The following is a 23,743-nucleotide window of genomic DNA, read 5'->3' on the forward strand; positions in this document are numbered from 1 at the left end:
GCCAGAAGAGCAACAGGGCTGTCCTAAGAAGAAGGTGGTCCCCAGAGCGCCCCCCCCTCCCCACTGGAAATCGAAGTGGGTTTCTCTTTCCCACCTTCAGGCCCACACATCAAAAGCTGCCTTGAGCCCTGGCCGGTTTGGCTCAGCGGTTAGAGCGCCGGCCTGCGGTCCGGAGAGACCCGGGTTCGGTTCCCGCTAAGGGCATGTACTTCGGTTGCAGTTTGTCCCCGGCCCTGGTTGGTCGTGCGGGTGGCAGCCACTCGATGTGTCCCTTCACATCGATGTTTCTCTCTCTCTCTCCCTTCCTCTCTCTCCCTCCCACTCTATCTGTACAAAAAATGGAAAAATATCCTCAAGTGAGGATAAAAAAAAAAAAAAAAAAAAAAAGCTGCCTTGAACATTACTCGATAGAAATAATTAGGGAGCACAGAGCCGTCCCCCAAGGCATGTGACACTCTGGATCAACACGCCCTGCCCTGAAAACCCCTGGGGCTGTGTATATGTTTTGGGATCCGGGACTTTTCAGTTTCCAGAGGCAACGTGGTTTATAGCCCACACAGCACGCCATACCCTCAGTACCTTGCGCAACACTTGGCAGTAACCCCATCAGTGTTTCTGCAGGAAAGAGATGAACATTCCCACCTGGCGGGGAAATTGTAAGTGACCCCACTGCCAGGGCGGGTCAGGTGCTGCCGCCTCGTGAGTCAGGGGAAAGGACTCTGGTCTAACAGCTCTTCGGGTTTCAGAGTTGAGAAGAGGGACTGGGAAGCTGTCCATGACACCCATCTGCTCAATGAGGCAACCTTGGTCCAACAGGTCGGAGAGACTGCCCGCATCCCTTGACCACGGCCTCGACTGCATTTGTCCACTCCACTGCCGCTGTCCGTCACACCCTCCTCACGTCTTTCAGGCTTTCCCCCCGTAAAATCCCAAACCCAGCCACGAGCTGTCATGCTTGGAGGACGAAATGGATTCACCCTTTCTCTGTGGGCTTCAGTTTCCAGAGTTTTAGCCAAGCAAAGTTCTGTTGCAGCAAACAGCCTTACATAGACATCCTCAGTTAGCTGCCTCTGCGTTGTTTTCACAAATTGATTCCCAAAAGCAGGACAGCTGGCTCACAGGGTCTGTCCAGTGTTTATCTTGTCCCATTTGAGGTGATATTTTCTGTAGGGTTGCAATTCACAGCCTCAGGAGCGGCGTGTTTGCGCGCCCGGGTCACCTCCACATCCTTGCCAGCGCGAAATGTTAGCACACCCGTAATTTGATGAGAATGGGGTGGTGAAAAAAAATTCCAAATTGCAGTTTCTAATTTTCAGGGTTTGAATGTCTTCTCGTCCGCTCACTGGTGTTGGGATTTTCATTTCATTGAATGTTCAACTTAGTTGCTTGTTCTTAAGTTGGATGCCTTTTTGTTTGTGGAAGATTTGTCGATGATAGTTATGTGTTTAGAGTTGTATATTTCTTTGATATATGTATTTCTTTATTTTTTAAAAAACATTTTTCTTTATTGATTTTAGAGAGAGAGGAAGGGAGAAGGAGAGAGAGAGAAACATCGATGAGAGAGAACATCAACGGGCTGCCTCCTGCATGCCCCCCACTGAGGATCAGGCCCACAAACTGGGAACGTGCCCTGACCAGGAATTGAACCGGTGACCTCTTGGTGCATGGGTTGATGCTCAACCAGTGAGCCACACCAGTTGGGCCATATGTATTTTTTCAAAGAACAACACAATTTGCCCCTTTAGGGTATTTTTATCATTCCACCATTTGTCAAATAGATTACCTTTTCCTTTCTAGCTTTACGATATCTTGTTTAAAATCCACCCCAGCCCTGGCTGGTGTGACTCAGTTGGTTGGGCTTCATCCCATGCACCAAAGGTTGCAGGTTTGATTCCTGGCCAGGGCACAGGTGCAGGTTGTGGGCTCATTCCCCTGTAGGAGGTGTACAGGAGGCAGCCAATTGATGTTTCTCTCTCACATTGATGTTTCTCTCTCTCCCCCTCCCTTCCTCTCTCCCTCTCTCTCTAAAAAAAAAAATAAATTTTAAAAAATCTAAAATCTACCCCATCCAAGCGAAATATACAGTATACAAAATTCTCCTTCCTCTTGAAAGACTTCTGTCCCCTTGTCTACATTTAGATTCTCCACCCATCTTGTATGTAGAGTGTTTTCTTCCAGATGGAGGTGTTAGCAGAGCTGTGAAACCAACCGGGCCTTTCCACCCTGACTTGAAATCTGTCTTCTGTCAGATAGACACACACTGAGGTCTATTTCTAGGCTGTCGATTCCGTTCCAGGGATGGCTGTCTTCCTGAGTCAGGGCACGTGGGCTGCTTTTAGAATGGGGCGGGGGAGGGGGGGTTTAAACAGCGATCCCTTTGGAATCATGCAGAGCCTGACCAGGAGCACAAACGCCCCAACAGCCAGGAGGTTGACCTGAAGGGTGCGTCTGCCTGACCCAACCGGGAAGCCAGATCAGGGAGGGCAGAAACAGGAAGGAGCCAGCTGCTTGTAAAATAAAGTCTTCCCTTTTATTTCAAATCAACCCATTCCCAAGTTAGTGCTGCAAGTTGGGATCAGGGGGCCTAAGCCCACCGGTGCGTGGCGGGGGCGGGGGTACTGATGTTCCTTCGAGGATGGCCCTGGGGGCCCAGGAGGAGGGGCCCCCTCTCTGGCCTTCTCCCAGGGCATGTCGAGAGGGCGGGCAGGGAGGCAGTCCTGATTGGGGTGTCCGTGGCCAAGGGTGTTGTTAGTGATGGGGGCCCAGTCAGGCTGGGTTAGTGGGGTCTTCTCCGGCAGCCAGGGAGGGAACTGCAGAGAAAGGCAAAGACAGGGCACCGGACGCTGGCAGGAAGGCCACCACCATGCCCAGAGTGGAGAGGAGGGTGAAGGCCGGCGTGGAGAGCTCACCGAGGAGGGGGGACAGGCTCCAGTCTGGCGTGGAGAAGAGGCTCAGATAGAAGACTGCCACTGCACGAAGCGCTTGGATTCCTGTGCGGGTGTGGGGTCAGAGGAGGGCATGCTGTAGGCATCTGGCTGTGCAGTGTGGGCCCCAGCCTCCTCCCTCAGACCCAGGAGTCCAGGCCCCCAGCCCCTCCTCCCTCAGACCTAGGAGTCCAGGCCCCCAGCCTCCTCCCTCAGACCCAGGAGTCCAGGCCCCCAGCCCTCCTCCCTCAGACCCAGGAGACCAGGCCTCCAGCCCCCTCCTCCCTCAGACCCAGGAGTCCAGGCCTCCAGCCCCCTCCTCCCTCAGACCCAGGAGACCAGGCCTCCAGCCCTCCTCCCTCAGACCCAGGAGACCAGGCCTCCAGTCCTCCTCCCTCAGACCCCTCCTCCCTCAGACCCAGGAGTCCAGGCCCCCAGCCCCCTCCTCCCTCAGACCCAGGAGTCCAGGCCCCCAGCCCTCCTCCCTCAGACCCAGGAGTCCAGGCCCCCAGCCCCCTCCTCCCTCAGACCCAGGAGTCCAGGCCCCCAGCCCCTCCTCCCTCAGACCTAGGAGTCCAGGGCCCCAGCCTCCTCCCTCAGACCCAGGAGTCCAGGCCTCCAGCCCCCTCCTCCCTCAGACCCAGGAGACCAGGCCTCCAGCCCTCCTCCCTCAGACCCAGGAGTCCAGGCCCCCAGCCCCTCCTCCCTCAGACCCAGGAGTCCAGGCCCCCAGCCCCTCCTCCATCAGACCCAGGAGTCCAGGCCCCCAGCCCCTCCTCCCTCAGACCCAGGAGCCCAGTACCTGAGGGTTGAAAGGGTCGTCATCGTCTGTGTCATCATAGTCGTCACTGGGGTGCCACGGGGGCAGTGGCAGAGAAGGAGGATGGGGAATGCATCAGGAGGCTGCCCCCCAACAGGACCCCGCCCCACTCCTGTGTCCTCCCACTCCTGTGTCCTCCCCACCTCCTCCCCCTCCTGACCTGGGTGGGAACAGGGCCCAGGCTCGAGGCAGGCTGCAGAGGGCGGTGGCCAGGGCCCCCGCAGACAGCAGGGAGAAGAGCAGCAGGAAGAGCAAGCCTTCGAGGGTGTCTTCACACAGGCCCCTCAGGGCGGAGCCGTAATCCTGGGTGGGCGCGGAGGGCATCAGCGGGCATGCCACCCCTCCCCCTGCACACCTTGTGCATCCCTCACACTGGACCCCCGGCTGTGCAATGCTGGACAAGTCACTCAACCTCTCTGTGCCCGTTTCCTCCCCGTCAAACGTGCTCGGCACGGAGTCTGGCACACAGGAAGTGCTCAGCGCACAGTAGGTGCTCTGGTCACTGTCACTATTAACCCCACAGGTACGACCTTAAAGCTTGAGAAGCCCCCACCCCACCCCCACCTACTCGATGTCAGTAGCACCTCCCAGTTGTGACAACTGGGTCCCCACACATTGCCCAGTGTTCCCTGGGGAAAATCGCTGGCCTCGAACACCCCCTGGGTTGGAACTGCACATAGCGCGCGCTTGGTAAATGTTAGCCATCACCCCTGGAAATCACCAGGGCCCCCACTGCCCGGCCTTCACACATCAGCCAGGATTGGCCAAGGGCCTGCCCTGTGCTGGCCCTGCCCCAGGTTCTGGGAGACTTCAGTAACTAGGCCCCACTGAGCTAGTGAGGGAGGCAGACCTGGGGTCCTACAGCCCAGATGACACCGACAGGAAGGAGCCGGGCCCAGGGGCGGTCTAGGAGCACAGAGACAGGCTTGTGGGTGCAAGGGGCCAGGGCCGGAGACCAGACAGGGCCAACCACACAGGCCCTTGTTGGTCCCGCGAAAGCAGAGACATTAATCGGCATGTGCAGGAGAATCACTGGAGGAAGGACTCGGTCCGATTGTGTTGGAAAGGCTCATCCAGCTGTTGGCTGCTGCTGGGAGAGCAGATCGAGTGGGCAAGCAGGGGCCAGGGCAAAGGCTCCTGCCACTGGGCAGGAGACGAACAGGGCGAGGGCCAGGACTGAAGCTGTGGGTGGTGGTGTGAGCAGTGTTCGACTCCACATGGGTGTCGTAGGAAGGGCCGACAGAACTTGCCGGCAGAATGGTTGAGGGAGGTAAGCACAGGAAGCAAAAGGGATCTCCGAGGTTTCTGGCTTGAGCCCCTGCGTGGGGGTTGGAGACTGGCTGGTATTGAGCCAGTGAAACCCAGGGGAGAGGCCACCAGGGCAACAGCACTCTGCTTTGACTGAATTGGACACATACACAGTGTCCTTTCATGCTCTGGACCGCCCTGCAAGGCCGAGCTCAAGGCCGTCTCACGCGGCTGCCTTCTGCAGTGCCAGAGAGGGCAAGGCACTTGCCCAGAGTCACACAGCCTGGAAGGGGCAAAGCTCAGATGGGAGCCAGGTCTGCCCGGCTTCAGAGCCCACCTGCTGCTACATCATCCTTACGATCCCTCATCCTGATTTTATTGATTTTTGTTTTTTTGAGAGAGAGACAGGAAAGGAGGTGGGGGGAAGAGAGAGAGAAACACCAATGTGAGAGAGAAACCTCTTGTATGAAACCCGACCGGGATTGAACCAGCAACCTGGGTATGTGCCTTAACTTGGAATAGAACCTTTGACCTTTCGGTGCACAAGATGATGCTCAACCAACTGAGCCACGCCGGCTAGGGCCCCTCATCCTGATTTTAATGTAGGGGATCCCCCGAGGCCCAGATGGGGAAACAGGGTCATGTGATACATCAGTGGAGGGCAGAGACTCTGCCCCACCCCCCTCCCTCCCTTCCCTCCTTCACAAGGAACCTCGGGCTGTAATCCAGCCCAGTGTCCAATTAGACCACAGAGAAATGCGTGGACTGTTTGACTAAAGAGCAGGGTGGACTTTGAGGACACCCCACCTTTCTCAGCTCTGGTATTCAGCAGCTCTGACTGTTGACTCAGTGCCCTGCCCCCCACTGCAGTTTCAGAAGCTTTGGGGGCAGTGGGAGCCATGGAAGGGATCGGAACACGGCCAGGAACAGCTCAGACTCATCCTGTGGGACAGATGGATCCCTCTGGGGGTCGGGTTGCCAGACCAGACACACGACATCCCGTTAGATTTGAGTTTCAGATGCCCAACAACAACTGAAAGTTAGTACAAGTGTCGCCCTAGTGTGGCTGGGACATCCATAGAATAAAAAGGTATTTGTTGTTTGCTGAATCTGGCAGCCCTAGTTAAGAGCCCCTCCAGGCACAGACAGGAGGGGAGGAGACCTCAGCAGAGAGGGGGAGGCTGTAAGCTGCAGCAGGCCCTTGGGGTTGGGGGGGCGGGGGGACAGTGGATGAAGAGAGGAAGCAGAAGGGGCAAGATTGGATGACTGGATGGCTGGCTGTGGGGGCTAGGGGAACCAGAGGGTGTACAAGGGCCATCTGTGTGACCTCGGGTGACCCAGTCCTGAGTACCTTGTAATCCAAGTCTATAAAACACAGCAACAGCAGTTCCTTCTTTACAGCATTGCTAACGAGGGCTCGGTGAGTCACCACCACTAAAATACCCCAAAGCCCAAACTTAGTCAAGCCCACGGGGTACACCGGGAGATGACTGATTTTCTCCTGAACCCTCACAACCACCCAGTAAAGCAGGTGTCCTCACCCTCATTTCACAGGTGAGGAATCCGAGATTCAGGGACACGCACCTGCCGGTGACCACACCACCCACATAGAGCCCAGACGGGAAGGAGGCTGCAGGACACCAGGCTCTCTTTCTCCCTGGCGTCCTGCCCATCCCTGCGAGAGCACACACCGGGCCTTCACCCCTGAATCCCAATTTTATAAGTGAGGCACAGAGAAGTCAGTGACATGCCTGAGGTCGAGAACTAGGACTGGAACCCAGTCTCAGTGCAGAATTCACTAAGCTGCACAGCCTGGGGGGGGGGGGGGGGGGGCAGCGAGGAAGGGAAGGGAGGAGAAGAGGAGGAGAGGGGAGGAGAGAGTAGGTGGACTGGAGCCGGAGGAGGGGTGAGGACAGAGCCAGGGATGAGGGGTGGGGAGAGAGGGCGGAAGGAAAGAAGGAAGAATTCTAGACTGGAGATGGTTCATAGGTAGAGCACGCTACATGCTCTATAAATAACAGATTGACAGATAGCTCTCTCAGGGGAAGACTGGCAGGGTGGGAGGTGAGGAAGGAGGCCCTTCAGGGTCCAGGCAGACGCTCCCCTTGAGAATAATTTGGAGAGGGGTCAGGGGGTCACCTTGTGCAAGCCTCGACAGTGCAGTAGCGCCACCAACTGGTGGAAGTTTCCTTCAGTCACATTCAACGTCTCCTCCAAGGACAGCAGCGGCTTCTGCGGTGGGAGGGGGGTGGTTATCCCACCTACTCCATAGGCTTGTGGGTCCCTGGGGCCCCGCCCACCTCTCCAGGCCCCGCCCACACAGACAGACAGACCACTCCTCTTTATTCAGGCCCCGCCCACGGCCAACCCGCCCCCTCCGGGGCCCCGCCCATACATCGGGACCACGCCCCCGACCCGCCCTTCCAGTGGCCCCGCCCACAGCCCCAGTCCCCGCCCCGCCCCCGGGAGGCGGGCTGCTGGGGCGGCGCGCACCTGCGCCGAAGGGAACTGGGGCACCGCTTCTCGCTCCAGGCCCTGCAGCTGGGAGTGGATGCTGGCCAGCGCTCGCTGGGACAGGGTCAGCCTCTGCGGGGACACGCGGAGGGAGGAGGACCCAGTGCTCCACGCCTCCGGCCCACTCCTCCCTCGGGACAAGGGACTGGGCCCCGGGCGCCTTCATCCCCCCGCAGAACCCCTACGCCCAGGCCCCCGCCCCGCGCTTTTCCACCCGCTTCCCTGGCCCGCAGCCCTAACCTGTTGGAAGGGGTTGGAGACGGCCTGGTTGCAGAGGAAATAATAGTTCAGGATGTCTGAGGCGGGAGGGGAAGAGGGGGAGGCCGTGAGCCGGGGCGGGGCCTCCCTGGGGGGAAGGAGTTGCGGGCAGGGGCACCCTGACTTTCCACCCTCAGGGCCAGGGGCCCCTCCCCAGGTGAGGACCCTTCGGTGGTCCCGGGGGCATTCGGAGACTGGCCACTCGCCCGGCCCCTAAAAGCTTCTGCTCTGGCCACAGCCCCAAACGCGCTGGTCTTCACGCTCCCTGGGAGCCCCCGCTTCCAGGCCCTGGGCTGGACTACAGGTGCCCCTGCCTGTTTCTCCAAGCGGCCAAATCCTCCATCCCTGGGGCCCCACCCCGACTCCTGAGCCCAGCATCGTTATCCTTCTGTCTTTTCTAGCCCACCGGGGAGGTGCTGAGAGCTTCCCAGACAGGACAGGCCTGTCTGACAGCTTGGCACCCCACCCACCGCACCCCAGGCCTGAGCATCCAGGGTGTGCACTGGAGCAATGGGGTCACCTGAGTCAAGCCCAGTCTCCTCCTGGGTCAGGTTCAGGATGAAGTTGTCAGGATTAGTGCAGAAGTCACTGAGGCCCTGAGAGAGGCAGCAGGAAATGGTGCTCAGTGCCACACCCCCATGGACTCAGGGCCCCCCTGCCCTCCTCCCCGAGACCAGACGTCCAGACCCCCAGCCCCTCCTCCCTCAGACCAGGAGTCCAGGCCCCCAGCCCCTGCTCCCTCAGACCCAGGAGTCCAGGCCCCCAGCCCCTCCTCCCCCAGACCAGGAGTCCAGGCTTCCAGCCCCTCCTCCCTCAGACCCAGGAGTCCAGGCCCCAGCCCCTCCTCCCTCAGACCAGGAGTCCAGGCCCCCAGCCCCTCCTCCCTCAGACCAGGAGTCCAGGCCCCCAGCCCCTCCTCCCTCAGACCAGGAGTCCAGGCCCCCAGCCCCTCCTCCCTCAGACCAGGAGTCCAAGCCTCCAGCCTTTCAGGACCTAGGAAAACAGCCTCAGACCTCAAACCCTGTCACCCTGACCCCCAAGTCCTTCCTCTCAGGACCTAGGCCCTGGACTGCACCCACCCCAGGCCCCAGGCACTCCTGTACGCACCACAGCAGTAGCTGCCTCCAGACCCAGGGAGCCCCAGCTCAGGACAAGGACCACAAGGCTCATCACCGTCATCCTGTGGGGGAGGGATTGGACTTGAGGTTCTGGGCTTTGAATCTCTCCACCTGCCTCTTCAATTCCCCCACCCCAAATCCCATCACAGCTCTCCCCACAGCCTCTGGAGCCTGGAGCATGAGGACTAGGGACAGAGAAGTGGGAGGGAGGATGGACTTGTGGTTGTTGACGTCAGACTGAACATCTGGTCCCTGCCCAGGGGGATGGGGGACAGTGAGAAGGGCCTGAAACTGGCAGAATTCAGCCCAGCTCTGCCCCATCTCCTCTGGGACCCACCCTGAGGGTCCCCGCTGCTTGGCCTCTTTTCCTGGCTTTGAATTTCACAGAACCCCACTTTCCCCAAGCACACTCCCAGGGGAGACAGCGCCAGGGCTGAAATCACCTCCTGGTTTTTCTCTGGGGATGGGGTTTGCGGGGTTAGCAGGGGGGGGGGGGGGGTGGCAGGCGAACCACGGCCCTGACTGGCCAGAGCCATGTTTTAGGACCTCTAAGCTTCACAGGGTCACGGATGGAATCTCTCACCCCAGGGAGAGTATGGAGATGACCGTGGGCACCAGCGTGGCCGCCCCACCTCCAGCACCACCTCAGGGGCAGGGAGGAGGCCAGGGCTCCTCCAAATGGGACAGGCCGGCCCAAGATGACTTCCTGGCTGGGTGGCCCTGGGCAAGTGGCCCAACCACTCTGTGCTCCACTGTCCCCCCCTGTTCAATGGAAGGAAAATGCCTCCTGATGGGGTCGGGGTGAGGTTCCAGAAGAGTGTGGGGCATGCCGAATGAGCGCCAACGCCACGTCATGGCCACGCAGCCTCAGACACGGCCGCCTCCTGCCTCTGGCCCCTCCTCCACAGGTTGTCATGACAACCAAAAGAGTCAGCGTGCGTGGCCTTCAGTGGACCTCGGTGATCTCTGCCATCCTGAGTACAAGCCTCAGTCGTGTCCGGACGAGCTTTCCCAGGCTCCCCTGCAAGGCGCCCCCAGGCCTGGTTTCTCTCCATGTGGAGGTCATGGAGGTTCGTGGGATGAAGGAATGAGCCAGTGCGAGCCCAGGAGGCCCGTGGTCCCTCTCTCAAGAGTGCTGTGGGCTCTGTCCGGTGGTGCTCAGTGGTTAGAGAGTTGGCCTGTGCACCAAAGGGTTATGGGTTCAATTCCCGGTCAAGGGCATGTACCTGGGTCGCAGGTTTGACTCCCAGCCCTGGTCGGGGCACATGCGGGAGGCAACCAATTGATATGTCTCTCTCACGTCGATGTTTCTCTTTCTCTCCCTCCCTCCCTCCCTTTCACTCTCTAAAAATCAATGGAAAAATATCCTCCGGTGAGGATTAACAACAAAACAGAACAAAGTGCTGTCCCCCTGTGCTGCGACGTGAGCCGACCAGGGCACCCAGACTTACACGATCACCAGCCACTTGCTCTGCTTTGCCAGGCCCAGGAGGGTGAAGAGGCAGACCAGGAGCTCCAAGAGCAGCAGGAGGACATAGGCCAACCACCTGGGGAGGGGGGGACACGGGGGTGCAGCTGAAGAGGCCAGTCCAGCCTTCCTCTGGCTCCCAGGCCATGACACCCCCAGGCTGACACCCGTCTCTGCCTGCTCCAGGGCTCCCGGCCACAGCCCAGCTCACCTGTGACATGGGTGCCCTGGGAGGCAAGCCACCCCCACTCCCCATCTTCTATCAAGAGCACAGGTCCCAGGGCCAGAGCACCTGGGATCATAGCCTGACTGGACGACGCACTGGTTCTGTGACCTGTGACCCTGCACACGTGATGCGGTCTCAGAGCCCAGCCCCCACCCCACCCTGCAGAGTGGAGCGCCCAGTGTCCTGCTGCACAACCTTAGGGTGGGGTGTCTGCAGGCAGACTGCCTGGGTCTCCACTTCTTAGCTGTGTGGAACTTTGTCTCAGTAATGCTACCTCCTGTGCCTTAGTTTCCCCCCCAGTATGGGTGGGGGAACACCAGCTCTTTCTTTCTTTCTTTCTTTCTTTCTTTCTTTCTTTCTTTCTTTCTTTCTTCCTTCCTTCCTTCCTTCCTTCCTTCCTTCCTTCCTTCCTTCCTTCCTTTCGGTGGTACATGCCCCTAGCGGGAACCGAACCCGGGACTCTCTGGTCCGCAGGCCGACGCTCAACCGCTGAGCCAAACCGGCCAGAGCATCCATCAGCACCTACTTTAAAAGGTTGCAGGGAGCCCTGGCTGGTGTGGCTCAGCGGTTAGGGCACTGGCCTGCAGACCGAAGAGTCTCGGGTTCAATTCTGGTCAAGGGCATGTACCTCGCTTGTGGTTCAGTTTGATCCCCGGCCCTGGTTGGCGTCTTGCGGAAGGCAACTGACGGATGTGTCTCTCTCACATCGAGGTTTCTTTCTCTCCTTTCCCTCCCTCCCTCCTTCCCTCTCTCTCTGAAAATCAGCGGAAACGTATCCTTGGGTGAAGTCTGAAAGAAAAGGTTGCGGTGAGGATGAGAACCTGTGAAGCACTTAGAAAAGGCCTGGACACACTTAAACACCAGCGTGAACGTGAATATGGAGGAACAGGGGACCTTTCTATCATAATTCAGTACCAGCGGATAATAAATCAGTCCGACTGGAGAGGAGCACGCCCGCGAGGCCACAGCTCAGGGCCTGGCGCATGGCGAGCGCCGGATAAGTAGCGTGTTCTCAGTGGCCCCACGTAGCTGTGCAGGGCTGGGGGGGGGGGGCCCGAGTGGCCCCAGGTGACCTCCAGGCCGTGGCTCTCCATGTCCCCATTGCCAGCTCCTGCCACCAGCTTCACTCCCACTTCCTTGATGGGCAGGCGGCCCATCTTGCTCTAAGCGGCGTGGGCACCTGCTGTCAGCCTCGGTGAACTCGGTGAACTCGGCCAGCAACCCTCTCCCACCCTCCAGGCAGACTTCCTTCCAGGAAACTGGCCGAGTTGTTCGAAGGACTGGAAAGGGCCAGGCACCCGAGTGTTGGTTCATCCAGAAGGTACTGCCTGTTGCTGGTGGGTCCGCCTCACTCTGGAGTGGTCTGCAGGACGAGCCCGGCCCACCCGGAGGTCACCTGGGGACACTCGGGCCCCCCCAGCCCTGCACAGCTACGTGGGGCCACTGAGAACACGCTACTTATCCGGCGCTCGCCATGCGCCAGGCCCTGTGCTGTGGCCTCGCGGGTGTGCTCCGCTCCAGTCGGACTGATTTATTATCCGCTGGTACTGAATTATGATAGAAAGGTCTGCAGGTCAGCCACCCAGCTGACCTGCTTGTGTAGCCCCTGAGCTCGGCCACCGCGTAGAACCTGGACTCACTGGGACCCAGGCCGGTCTGATGCCCAACGGGGCCTCCTCCTCTCGGCCTGCTTCAGCCCTGTCTGTCTCCATCCAGAGCGCAGAATCCAGAACCCAGGCTCCCCTCTCTACCCCCACCCCTGGGCCGGGCCCTCGGAGGGTGTCTTTTTGAATGAACAAGAGGAAGAACGCTTCGTGGACGAAGTAACTTGGACTTCATCCTGGCTGCTGGGAAGGGTGGCTGCCCAGATGTCTGCCTCATTTGCCCCCCCCCTTCCTTCACACGTCACCCATTCAGTCAGCGTGTGTCCTCAGCCCACCCCTTCCCTTGCTTCATTTCCTCCAAAGCTCTTTCCACCCACCACCTGATGACATTCCATTACGGGTCCCGTCCCTGGAAGGAGGAATCTCTCTCTGCCTTGTTCATCGCCCTGTCTTACGGAAACCTACGTTTTACAAACACCTGTATAACGCACGCCGGTCACTGCTGAAAGCACTTGACGGGTGGCAGCTCATTTGATCCTCAGCAATCCAATAAGGGGGGAAGGGTGCTACCCATTGTTCCCATTTCACAGATGGGGACACTGAGGCACAGAGCTGGGGAGGACTGGTTCGAGGTCCTGTGGTTAGGGAGTGGCCCTCTGGCTTCAGAGATCCTGTTCCTAACCACGTGGGCTGCCATCTCTCTCAAATCAATAAATATTTCTTGAATGGATACAGGTGTCAGGTGGATGGCTGAGGAATGAACTAGTTAACAGGCCAGTCCAGAAGGGAGGGAGAGCAAGAGCGAAGTAATGCACGTGGGAGTCAAGGAATGAATGAACGCGTGAATAAATGGGGGGGACTGGGTAAACGGATGAATACTTGGGTGTGAGGGCTGGGCATCACTTGGTCCGTCTCTCCACAGTCACTGCTGACACAGGAGGGGTCATCCCTGCTGTGGGGACCGTCCTGCGCACTGTAGGATGTTAAGCAGCCTCCCTGGCCTGCATTCATCAGATGCCTACTTGTGACAACCAATCACGTCTCCAGACATTGCCCAGTGCCCGCTGGGGCACAACCACCCCGGCTGAGAAGCCCTGCCACAGAGCGAGATTGGTCACCCACCTGTATTCCTCCACATAGGACACATCTTCGGCCACCTGCAGGGGGCTCAGGGGCACTCCCTGCCAGAAGGCCAGCCCCCGGAGCTGCTGAGCCACGGCCTCCGCCTGCCGCCGAGCCCCCCGGGTGGCAGCCACCAGCTCCGTGCGCTGCGTGAGCACCTCCTCCAGAGTGGTCAGCTCTGTCCTCACCGCCTCGCCCAGCCTCTCCACCGTCTCCAACACCTGAGCGCAGGGGTGGGTCTGCGGTCAGGGGATGGCATTCTCAGGGGGCCCAGGAGTGGGGGGCGGGGTTGTGAAGTAGGACCAAGCAATGGCAGGTGTCTGAGATCGGGGGCTAGGGCGTCTGTGAGTGAGGCAAGGGCAGAGGAGGTCTTCAGTACATTTGTGAATCTTTGTGACCTCCAACAGGAGCTTTGGGTGGTCAGGGGGTTGAGCCCCGGGGAGAGATTCAGGGCCCATGAGGAGTCGGTCTGGGTCTGGGAACGTAGGTCTGCCGTTCACATCTGCATTTCTGAGTCTGGGGTGCCTTCTGGGTTGCAGGGTCTGCCCGGGACACGAAATCTGAGGTCTGAAATCAGGCTGGGTCTCATCCGAGGGCTGGGGGTGACAGTGAGGACTCGGGTCTGGTCCCTGATCTCAACGCTGAGGCCCCCAAGTTAGCATTTGGGCCAAGAATCAGGTCTGGACCTGACCTGCGGGCATGGCACGAGTCATTGGTGTTCGGTCTTTGTCTGGTTTGGGCTCCGAGTTGAAGTAAGTCCAGGACCGGGGCCGGGGCCGGGGCCGGGGCTGGGGCCGGGGCCGGGGGCGAGTGTGGGGTCTGGACTTGAGCGCCCCAGAACAGATCTGGGTGTGGTTGAGAGGGGTCCCGTGGGAGGTCCTGATCTGCAGCCAGTTGGCTGCACAGCCTGGACATCTGAGCCTGGGTCCTAAATTTCAGGTCCGGGTCTCAGCTGAGTCTTTCTGCACGGGGGCCCTGGTCCCCACGTGGGGAACCAGTATGGGTGTGGGGTTTGGCCGCTGCCTGGCTCCTCACCAGGTGGTCAATGGCGTTGAGAGTGTGGTTTGCGTGCAACAAGGCCGAGCTGAGCTGGGCCACCCCATCACTGGTCTCGCTGTTGCCATAGAAACCGATGCCGATGCCGGCGCTGCGAGGAGGGACGGGAAATCACAACGGGTTCTGGGACCTCGGGGGGCCGCCGTCCCCCACGGTCTCACACACCCAATCTCGCCTCCCACCCCCACCCCATTGGTCCAGCCCATCGTGGGAAAAGACGTCTCCAGCCTGGCCCCCACTGGTTGCCACGGTAACAGGAAGACCTCACACCCCCGGCCCGAGGGACGTCATTGTGATGCTAATGTAGGTGGAGTGTCGAGGGGAGGGCGCCCGGGATTTAACTCGCACCTCACCAGAGCGGAACCCCCGCCCCACCGCCCAGGACAGCTGGCCCCACCCCCATCCTCCCAGCCTTTCCCAAGCATCCTCAGCACCTGTCCCTCCGGGGTCCAGCCGGCCCCTCCCCCACATCCTAGGGTTTCCCGGGGGACCCGAGCCTGCAGCTCCCGGCCATCCCCCACTCCCGGGACCCAACCTCCTGGCCAGCTGGGAGCCAAGCAAGGGAATGTGGGCCGATGGGCCAGGGCCGGGGCCCCCGCCCCTCCCCGGCCAACACACAGAGCTCCATTGTGGGCCTGAATCGGGCCCCTCCTCCGCTCCCCAGTGGGTCGCTCCGCGGAGGGGCCCGGGCCAGACCCAGGCGGAGGGAGCCGGACGCCCTCCCACTTCCCAGCCGGGCTGCAAAGGCCCCCACCCCCAGCCCTGGGACCCGACGCCGCGCCCCCGCCCATTGTTCCCCGTCCCACAAAGCTGTTCTTGTTCCCAGGGCCGCGGGGGCCGGCCGTGTCTCTCCCCCACCGGGCCTTTGTCCGCCTCCCCCGTCCGCCCCCACTCAGGAGAGCTTGGATGCAGGCCGCCCGGTCGCCTCCCTACATACACACCCCCAAACACAGACGCGGCTCCCTGCGGGGCGGGGGTGGGAGTCCGGCTTCCGGGCCACTCCCCCGGAGCGGGGCAAGTCTCTGGTGCCCTGGTCTATGGAACAGGGAACTGTCCCGCCCTGGTTGGGGAGGCCCCGCCGGCAGGGCTGGGCTCCGAGCTGGCCCCCGGTGCAGGGTGTTGTCAAGCGCTGTTCCCCCCTCTCCCCTGGGGGTGTCCCCGAGGAAGACCCTTGGCTCTCAAGGGTTTGAGGGTCTGAATCTCCGCTCTGTTACTTGGGCCACGTGTCCTTGAAATGTGGTCTTGTCCCTCTCCCTGAACCTTCCTCTTCCAAAAGGGGGAGGGACATCCCTAAGTTTAGCGGGGTTACTGCCAGAGAGGGAGACGGGCTCAGGGCTGAGCCGGGAGGAGGTGGTCTGGGTCCAGACTAGAGTTGTTGTCTGTCTCGCAAACCAGAACATCAGTGACCTCACCAGGCTTGGGCAGTCTCTCTTGGCACGTAGTAGGTACTCAGGTTGTTGAATGAATGAGTTAATAAATGACATCTCTGGGTAACATTTGCGGAGTACAGCTGTGAGCCAAGCACTATACCTTCTCTCATTTAATCTTAGAACTAGAAGGTGGGTGTTACTATATACCCATTTTAGAGATGTGGAAACTGAGGCCGGGAGGGGCTATATCACTCCCCCGGGGGTGGCACAGCCATTCAGGGGCAGAGCTACCAAACCCCAGCAGTCTGGCTGTCCAGCTCTTAACACTGACCTCGTCCTGCCAGGCCAGCTGCCCTGGGAAAGTCCCGTCTCTTGAACCTCAGTTTCTCCATCTCTCAAATGGGGACAAGCCTGCCTGCTGCTGAGGTGGAAAGACTGATAGCTTGGAGAGCACTGTCCCCACTCCCCACCCATCCTGGGGCCCCATTACCAGCTGACGAGAAGGGCAGCTATGCAGCTCCAGGTGACGCAGCCTCCCCCGGGTGGGGGGCTCTTGGTACCGGGGGGCTCCAGGGGCCGGCAGCAGCAGACGCGAATGAGGTAGGCAGCAATGAGAATGAGGCTGAGGCCCAGACCCAGGCCAGCCAAGGCCGCCACCAGCAACAGGGCCTGGAGAAGGGGCAACATCAGGCCTCAGAGGGGCTCAGGCTCCATCTCTGCTAGCTGGAGGGTGCGCACCCAGGGTCTCAGGGGAGGAAGGCATCCCTGGCTGGACTGGGGATGAAGTCCAACCTGTGGTATTCAGGTTTGTGGGAGAGAGAAGGGATCCCCAGCCCCCCGGGCTGAAGGCTGTGATTTGGGACTGGGTCTCTGGAGGGAACTTCCAACTGGGAGGCCCAAGTCTTGGGTTCGAGTTCTGCTCTTTCCACCCATGGTTGTGTGACATTTGGCAGAAGCCCTCTCCTCTTGAAGCCTCCGGTTCTTCCTCAACCGGGTAGTTGTATGTAGTATCTCAAAGGACCCCATCTGGAACTAGGGGATCAGGGGGCGGGTGGGGGCACCTTTTCCTGGAGATGTATGAGAGGCTGAGGGTGGCAGGCTTTCTGGCGTCTCCTCCCTGCTGGTCCTCCCCACTCACTGCTCACTCTCTGTGCCCTGCTGCTGAGCTCTGCACACCCACCACCGTGTGAGTCTGTCACCCAGGGACTCACAGGGAGAGGGGCGTGACAGCCTCACAGAGTGTGTGTGCACGTGTGCATGCCTGTGTGTGCAAGACACAGAGGTGAGACCGAGAGAGTGAAGACAGCAGGGGAGCAGGGAGGAGGCCGACTCACACGCAGAGAGAGAGAGATGGAAAGTAGAGACAGACAGGAGAGACAGACAGAGGGAGACAGAGGATGGAGGCAGAACCAAAGGCTGGGAGGTAAGAGGCAGAGGGAAAGCAAGCCCGCGGTTGGGTTGTGAAAGCCTTGCAGAGCACGGGGCTCTCCATGAGGCAGGATTTTGCAGTGGGTGTCCTGCAATCTTGTCATTGTCACAGATGCCCAGAGTGGGACATACGTTTACCTGGAGCTACACAGCACAGTAGGGACAACATCGGGAACAGAATCACTAACACGGTTTCCACTAACAGTGTCTCTGCCTTTGTCCTCCTGTGGTGTGCGTGTGTGTCACAAGTGTGTGTCACAAGTGTGCTTCTGGCTGTGTTATAAATGTGTTAACTTCGACTGAGCTTGTCATGAGACAACACACCCCAAAGTGTGTCTGTGTTAGCATGACTGAGTACAGGGATGTGTATAGGTGAGTATATATGTGTCTGTATATGTGAGTGTGTGAGTGCATATGTGTGTGTAGGAGTGTATGTGTATGTATATGTGTGCATATGGGTGTGTGTATGTGAATGTGTGTGAGTATATGTGTGTATATGTGAGTATGTATGCATGTGTGTACATGAGTGTGTGAGTGTATATGTGTGTATATGTATGTGAGTGTATATGTGCATATGTGTGAGTGTATGTGAGTATAGGTGTGTGTATGTGTGTGTATGGATGTGTGAGTGTGAGGATGTATATGTGAGTGAGTGTGAAACGTTTGTGCGTGTAGGAGTGTGTGTGTGCATATAAGTGAGTGTGTGCCTATATCTGTGTATATGTGAGGGTGTGTGTGTGTGTGTCCCCAGCTCAGCGTCACCCAGTCCCTGATTGTTTCCCAGCTGTGCCCACTTTGGCGCCCTCCCTGGGGCAATGTCCCCTCCTGGTGTGTGACACTGTGCCCTCCGGTCCCAGGGCTGTCCTCCTGGCTGTAGCCGGCGGGGAGCCTGCCTGAGTGCCGCAGGCGGTAGCTGGGTCCGGGGACGGTGTGCGGCTGTGTGCACATCCGCGTGGGCTGTCCCTTGGCCGTGAGCAGGCATCGGGAGGCGTTGGAGGTCGTGATTGTGTAACCGGGAGGCTGTGGGAAAGGGGCTAGCGGTCCTGTTTGGTGGGAGCGGGCACGTGCAGTACCGGGAGGAGCGGCTCAGACTGGCACAGCCGTGACCCAAATAGCTCAGAATACAGCGCGCACCCCCCTCTCTGCTTTCCTGGGACCCCCCCCCCAAAGCTTTCCAATTCCCAGCCCTAGTCCCAGGAGCTCCCCATGACATATCCAGGGGTCTGAACGGAACAGGCAGGGCCCAGGACCCATCCCGGGCCCCACCGGGACACCCCCCCCCCCGCACCCCGTCCGCAGCTGAGCCAAGCTTGCTCATTAATCTCAAAGTCAAGGGCTTGAATTAAACTGGGTCAGGGAACAGTTCTTTGGCCCCTATTGGCGCTGACCCAGACTGGGCCCCCTTTCCCAGGGACCCAGGGTTCCTTAAGCTTCCCACCCTCGGACCTGTGTCTGTCCACCTCCGCTCCCCAAACCGAACCTCGCCCCCAACTCCGCATCCCCGCCCCTCCAGCGCCCTGACCGTCCCTTCTGTCCAGAGACAGGCTCCAGTCTCCCAACACCTGCACCTCACATCTCCAGCCCCGGCCTTAACCCCTCACCCCTTCCCCATCTCAGGTCTCAGTCTTGTCCCAGAACCAGAACCGGGGCACCCTCAGCCTCTCCCTCTCCACCATGATCAGCTCCTCTCTCCCGGCCCCACCTTCACTGACTGTCCATCCTACGAGGGAGAGGTCATCTTTTAGGACACCTGCCCCCCCCCCCATGACCCTGCACGCTAGTCTCCTAGGTAGCTCAGAGACCCTGGAGGTCTAAGGGCCCCCAGTCCCCTCCCTCCTAGGGGACTCAAGGGTCCAGGCCCCTAGCCCTACCTTATTTAAGCAGCGAGGGGTCTGGTTCCCCCAGCGCCCGCCCCAGGGGAACCTCCAGGTAGGGGAGCTCAGGACGCGCCTCCTCCCTCCAACACCCCCAAATCGGGGCCAGGCCCCCTCCGCCGGAGAACGCAGGGGTCTGTCACCCGGCCCCCTTCTCCCTCCGGACCCAGAACCGCTGGCCCCCAGACCCCACCCCCAGCCCCCCGGCCCGCTCCCACCTGCTGGTATTCCTGCTCTTGGGGCGCGAAATCGCTGGGCACCGGGCGGAGCTGGAAGTCGGCGCGGGGCAGCTGGTGGAGTAGATGCACCCAGGCCGAGGGTCGGTAGCCCGGGGGCTCCCCCATGGCCCCCGGGGGAGGGCGTGCGGGGCCGACGCCGGGGCTGCGGGAGCCTCGGTGGCGGAGCGGGGCGCGGGCGGAGCGGGGTCTGGCGGGGCTCTGGGGAGTGGAGCCAGGGGGAGGAGGGGGCGGGAGGCGGAGATTGGAGGGGGGGGAGGAGAGGGGAGGCGCGGGCTGGGCGGGCCTGGTGCTGCCCCTGGCGGCTGCGGGGGGCACTGCGGCGCCGCTGGTGGGCCCCTGCCGGTCCTCCCTCTCGCTGAGGGCTCCCACCTGCGGCCCGCGCCAGGCCCACACCGCATCCTTGTCCCTCGAAGGCCGCTCATACTGTTATGTAATCTTACAACATAAAGATCCCTTTATCTTTAAGAAGAACCCTCAGGTCCGGGCAAAGGTTGCTAGTCTCTGCAGGGCATTTTACAAATGATGGCAGTTGCATGCACAAAAAGCCTCCCTTCTCTGTAAAGGACGCTTCCATTTGGGGTGGCGGGGACCCCAACGACACACAACAAAACAGCACCTGTGTAAGGACACAGCTTCTAAACACCAACTTTCTTCTGAGCGTATAGAGCATTTCAGAGAGCGTACCTGCAGACCCTGGTAAGGACCCTCTGTCTGCATAGGACCCCTCCCACCTGAAGGACCCACGCATTCCGCCTTTGGAAGGATCCCTCCCACGCGTTGAAGAGCCTCTCCAAAGGATTGTTTCTATGTCTATAAAGACCCCCGGCCCCTTGCCACTCATGTTAAGTTCACAGCCACTACCTATGCTGAGCTTTGAACCCCCTGATGCCACACCGACACCTGGGGAAGTAGAGACCCTCAGAGGGGAACCTGCAACGTTGATGTCACCACCCAGGTAGTCACAGTTGGGGATAATACTAAGATCCCCAGGAATCTTAGCCCCAGGAGTCCCCCACCCCTGTGGAGCAGGGTTAGACTTTGCCTTTTGGGGTCCTCACACCAGGTGTCTCTTGCGGGAAACAAAATGGGTGGGAAGAAGAGAGGGAGGTTAGTCCTCCACCTGCCTCATTCCAATATTTTGTCCCATACTGGTGAGAAAGGGCTGGGGGTCAGTGCCCATGACATTGCTAGAGAGAAAAATTGTGGTGGTGGTGGTGGTGGTGATGAGAATGGTGATGATGGCGATGATGATTTCATGGTGATGGTTATGGTCATGATAAGGATGATAATGACAGTGGTGTTGTGATGGTGATGATGATGGTGATGATGGAGACAGAGAAGAGAGGATAGCTGCACCCTGACTCACACACACACACACACACACTCACACACACACGTGCACACACACTCATCACTCCCTTTCACTCCCCTCAGGAAAAGGTTTGAATTGACTGAATCTTCCTCTCTCTCTGTCTGCTTCACCCTGGCTCTCTCTCATTCCAGCTCTGTTTCTCACACAGGGTTTGAGTCCCAGACACCTGCATGCTGATGTCTTTAGAGAATTGCTTTCTCCTGTGTCAGTTAAGCCCAAGACGTCCATCCTCTATGGAAGACCTGAGATGCGGTCTGGTAGAAATTTGCTGGCTTGACTTTTTCCTGCCCTTGTTCCCTGGGTACGTCTCTCCTGGGGAAGACAGATGCTTCTTCTAGGGTGGTCTTCAAGCATTTATTTCTGGGGCTCTTGCCTGACTACAATTCCAATACCATCTCAAACTCTATAGGTATTAATTTGGGGCTAGGGTGCCCGAGAACCCCCCCGGGTGGAGAACGGCTCAGAGCAATGAGGTGGCTTAAATAATCTCAGCCAATGCTTGCCATATGGGGGGAGGGACACAGCATTGCCAGATGTTCCAAACTGCCAAGAGAAGACAGAAATCTGGGTATTTTTAAAAGCAAAATCCCTCAGCTTTTAAATGTTAAAACTAATTCAAATTAAAAAAAAAAAAAAGTACTGTGTGGGCCAAATGAAACCTGTCCGTGGGTTGGAGCTGGCTGGTGTGTAATCACTGGTCTAACCAGACGCTGAGCAGTACAGCCTGGAAGGGGCAAGCAAAGGAAGAGGGTCCCCCAAGGAGGCTGAGAAGGAGCAGCCAAGGAGGTGGGAAGGAAGCCAGAGAGAGAGGCAGCAATGCCGCCTCCTCCAGGAAGGCTCCCTGACCAGCCTCTCTGGATGGAAGATGGGGCAGGTCCTGGCTCAAAGGCTCAGCATGGGCTCCCATGACATGAACTCTGGCTTCATGAAGTGGTTATGAGTGCCTGTATTATGAGTACATTTAGAAAATGTTCTAGAACATACAGAACTAATCTGTGGTGGCAAAGTCATCAGAACGGTGGTTACACCTGGGACAATGGGGATAGGGCTGAGTGGGAAGGGGGCGGAGGGGACTTCGGGTGATGGCATTGCATTATTCAGCAGCTTGATGCGAGTTTTGGTTGCACAAGGGTCTGTGTTTATAGTACAGTTAAGAGTTGTGCATCTCATGGCAAATTAACCTCAAAAGAAAACTGAACACTCTAGGGAATGGTATGCATGCTTAAGTTTGGGGTGGGGGGAGTGTAGTGGTGTCTGCAATTTCCTTTGAAATGGATCAAAAATAAATAAATAAAACAAGATGAGTTGACAGAGGGACACCTATGCAAGAAAGCAATGGCAGAATCTAGGTGTTGGGTATCTAGGTACTCACTGTAATATTCTTTATTTTTTTCCCCAGCTTTACTGTGATAATACCTATATGTGATGCTGTAAGTTCAAGGTGCACAATGTGATCATTTTATACATGTATATATTGCAAAATGATGGCCTCAAAAAAGGTAAGTTAATAAGGACATCACCTCACATGGTCACCTCTGTATGTGTGTATGGTAAGAACTTTAAAAATCTACGCTCTTAGCAGCTTGCTAAGTACAGTCTCATTAACTCTAGTCACCATGTTGTACAGTAGATCCCCAGAACTGGAAGTTGTACCCCTTGGCTACTTTTACCCATCCCCCCACCCCACCCTGGTAGCCACCAATCTATTCTCTTTCTATAAGTTTGTTTTGTTTTCGGTCTCACCTCTAAGTGAGATCATACAGTACTTGTTCTTTCATGTCAAACTTATTTCCCTTAACATAGTGCCCTCTAGGTCCATCTATGTTGTTGCAAATGGCAGGATTTCCTTCTTTTTATGGCCGAGTAATATTTCATTATGCGTGTGCATCGCATTTTCTTTGTCTGTTCATCATCAATGGACACTTGGGTTGTTTCCATTCTTTGGTTATTGTGAGTAATGAGGCAATGAACATGGAGCAGAGATATCTCTTCGAGATAATGACTTCAATTCTTTTGGATAAATCCCCAGAAGTGGCATCGCTAGGTCCTAAGGCAGTTCCATTTTTAAGTTTTTGAGGAAACTCCATACTGTTTTCCACAGTAGCTGCACCAGTCAGCATCGCCACCAGCAATGTGCTGGAGTCCCCTTTGCTCCAGGTCCTTGCCAGCACTTTGGTTTGTTTGGTTTGTTTGTTTGTTTATTTTATTTTATTTTTATTCTTTTGAAGTCAGACCAGACCTTGGTTCAGCAACCTTGGTTGAGTTTTGGCTAAGAAAGAATTCAGAGCCAAGACCCAGACTGTAAGAGAAAGTTTATTTAGAAAGTAACAGAGGTAGAAGAAGTGAGCCGTAGGACAAAATGGGCTCGGGAAACAAGTTACAGAGGCAAGGAAAACACACCTGGGGGGAAAGGGGGCGATGCAGGGATGTGCTTGAGTGTGTGTGTGTGTGTGTGTGTGTGTGTGTGTGTGTGAGAGAGAGAGAGAGAGAGAGAGAGAGAGAGACAGAGAGACAGAGAGACAGAGAGAGAGAGGGAGAGAATTTTGTGGTTGATTTGTTGATGATGGCCATTCTGAGGCAGGTGTGAAGTGATACTTCATTGTGGTTTTCAGTTGCATCTCTCTGAGGATTAGTGATGTTGAGCATCTTTTCATACGTCTGTTGGCCACCTGTATGCCCTCTTTGTAGAAGTGTCTATTCAGGTCCTCTGTCTATTTTCTAATTAGATTATTTTTTTCACTGTAATAGTATTTTAATGTTTCCGTATGTTTGAAAATTTTTCATATTACAATGTTGAGAAAAATGGCAGGGTATAATTAGAGGAACAAAACTGATAAAATAGTAGTGGATTATACACCAAATATGAAAGAAATATCCATGGGTCCAAAATGATGCAAATAATTGATTAAACGAAGTAATAAATGGGAGAGAATGGACAAGTCTTGCATGCAGAATTCCAAATAATTTATGTGGATACTCTGCCCTCGAGAAGGTGGAGAATAATCCCTATTACTTCAGGTTGTTGCTGAGCATAATGATGTCCTTCTAAAGGGAACATCATACTCAATGGGCAAAAACTAAAAGCATTTTCCTTAAGATCAG

General features: G+C 57.5%; 2 protein-coding genes across 3 annotated transcripts in view; one reads left to right on the plus strand and one right to left on the minus strand.

The window, feature by feature from the left end:
- LOC118639337 (leukocyte immunoglobulin-like receptor subfamily A member 2) overlaps positions 1–23,743 on the plus strand; it is a 462,866-nt gene that overhangs the window by 318,184 nt on the left and 120,939 nt on the right. The gene's annotated exons all lie outside the window — the stretch shown is intronic.
- Positions 2,529–19,410, minus strand: TTYH1 (tweety family member 1). 2 transcript variants are annotated; one of them, XM_036275700.1, is made up of 14 exons: positions 19,249–19,410; positions 16,219–16,397; positions 14,338–14,449; positions 13,303–13,523; positions 10,334–10,429; positions 8,872–8,944; positions 8,285–8,360; positions 7,747–7,802; positions 7,486–7,578; positions 7,132–7,224; positions 3,905–4,047; positions 3,727–3,772; positions 2,910–2,990; positions 2,529–2,810 (listed from the first exon to the last, which is right to left on the minus strand). In XM_036275700.1, the coding sequence occupies exons 1-13, from the start codon at positions 19,372–19,374 to the stop codon at positions 2,952–2,954; spliced, it is 1,353 nt and encodes a 450-aa protein (XP_036131593.1). In that variant the 5' UTR covers positions 19,375–19,410; the 3' UTR covers positions 2,529–2,810; positions 2,910–2,951. The 2 variants fall into 2 exon arrangements, with proteins under 2 accessions (XP_036131593.1, XP_036131594.1); XM_036275701.1 differs by lacking the exon at positions 3,727–3,772.

Source organism: Molossus molossus, unplaced genomic scaffold (genome assembly GCF_014108415.1).
Source record: "Molossus molossus isolate mMolMol1 unplaced genomic scaffold, mMolMol1.p scaffold_m16_p_21, whole genome shotgun sequence".
In the NCBI taxonomy this organism is placed as follows: Eukaryota; Metazoa; Chordata; class Mammalia; order Chiroptera; family Molossidae; genus Molossus; species Molossus molossus.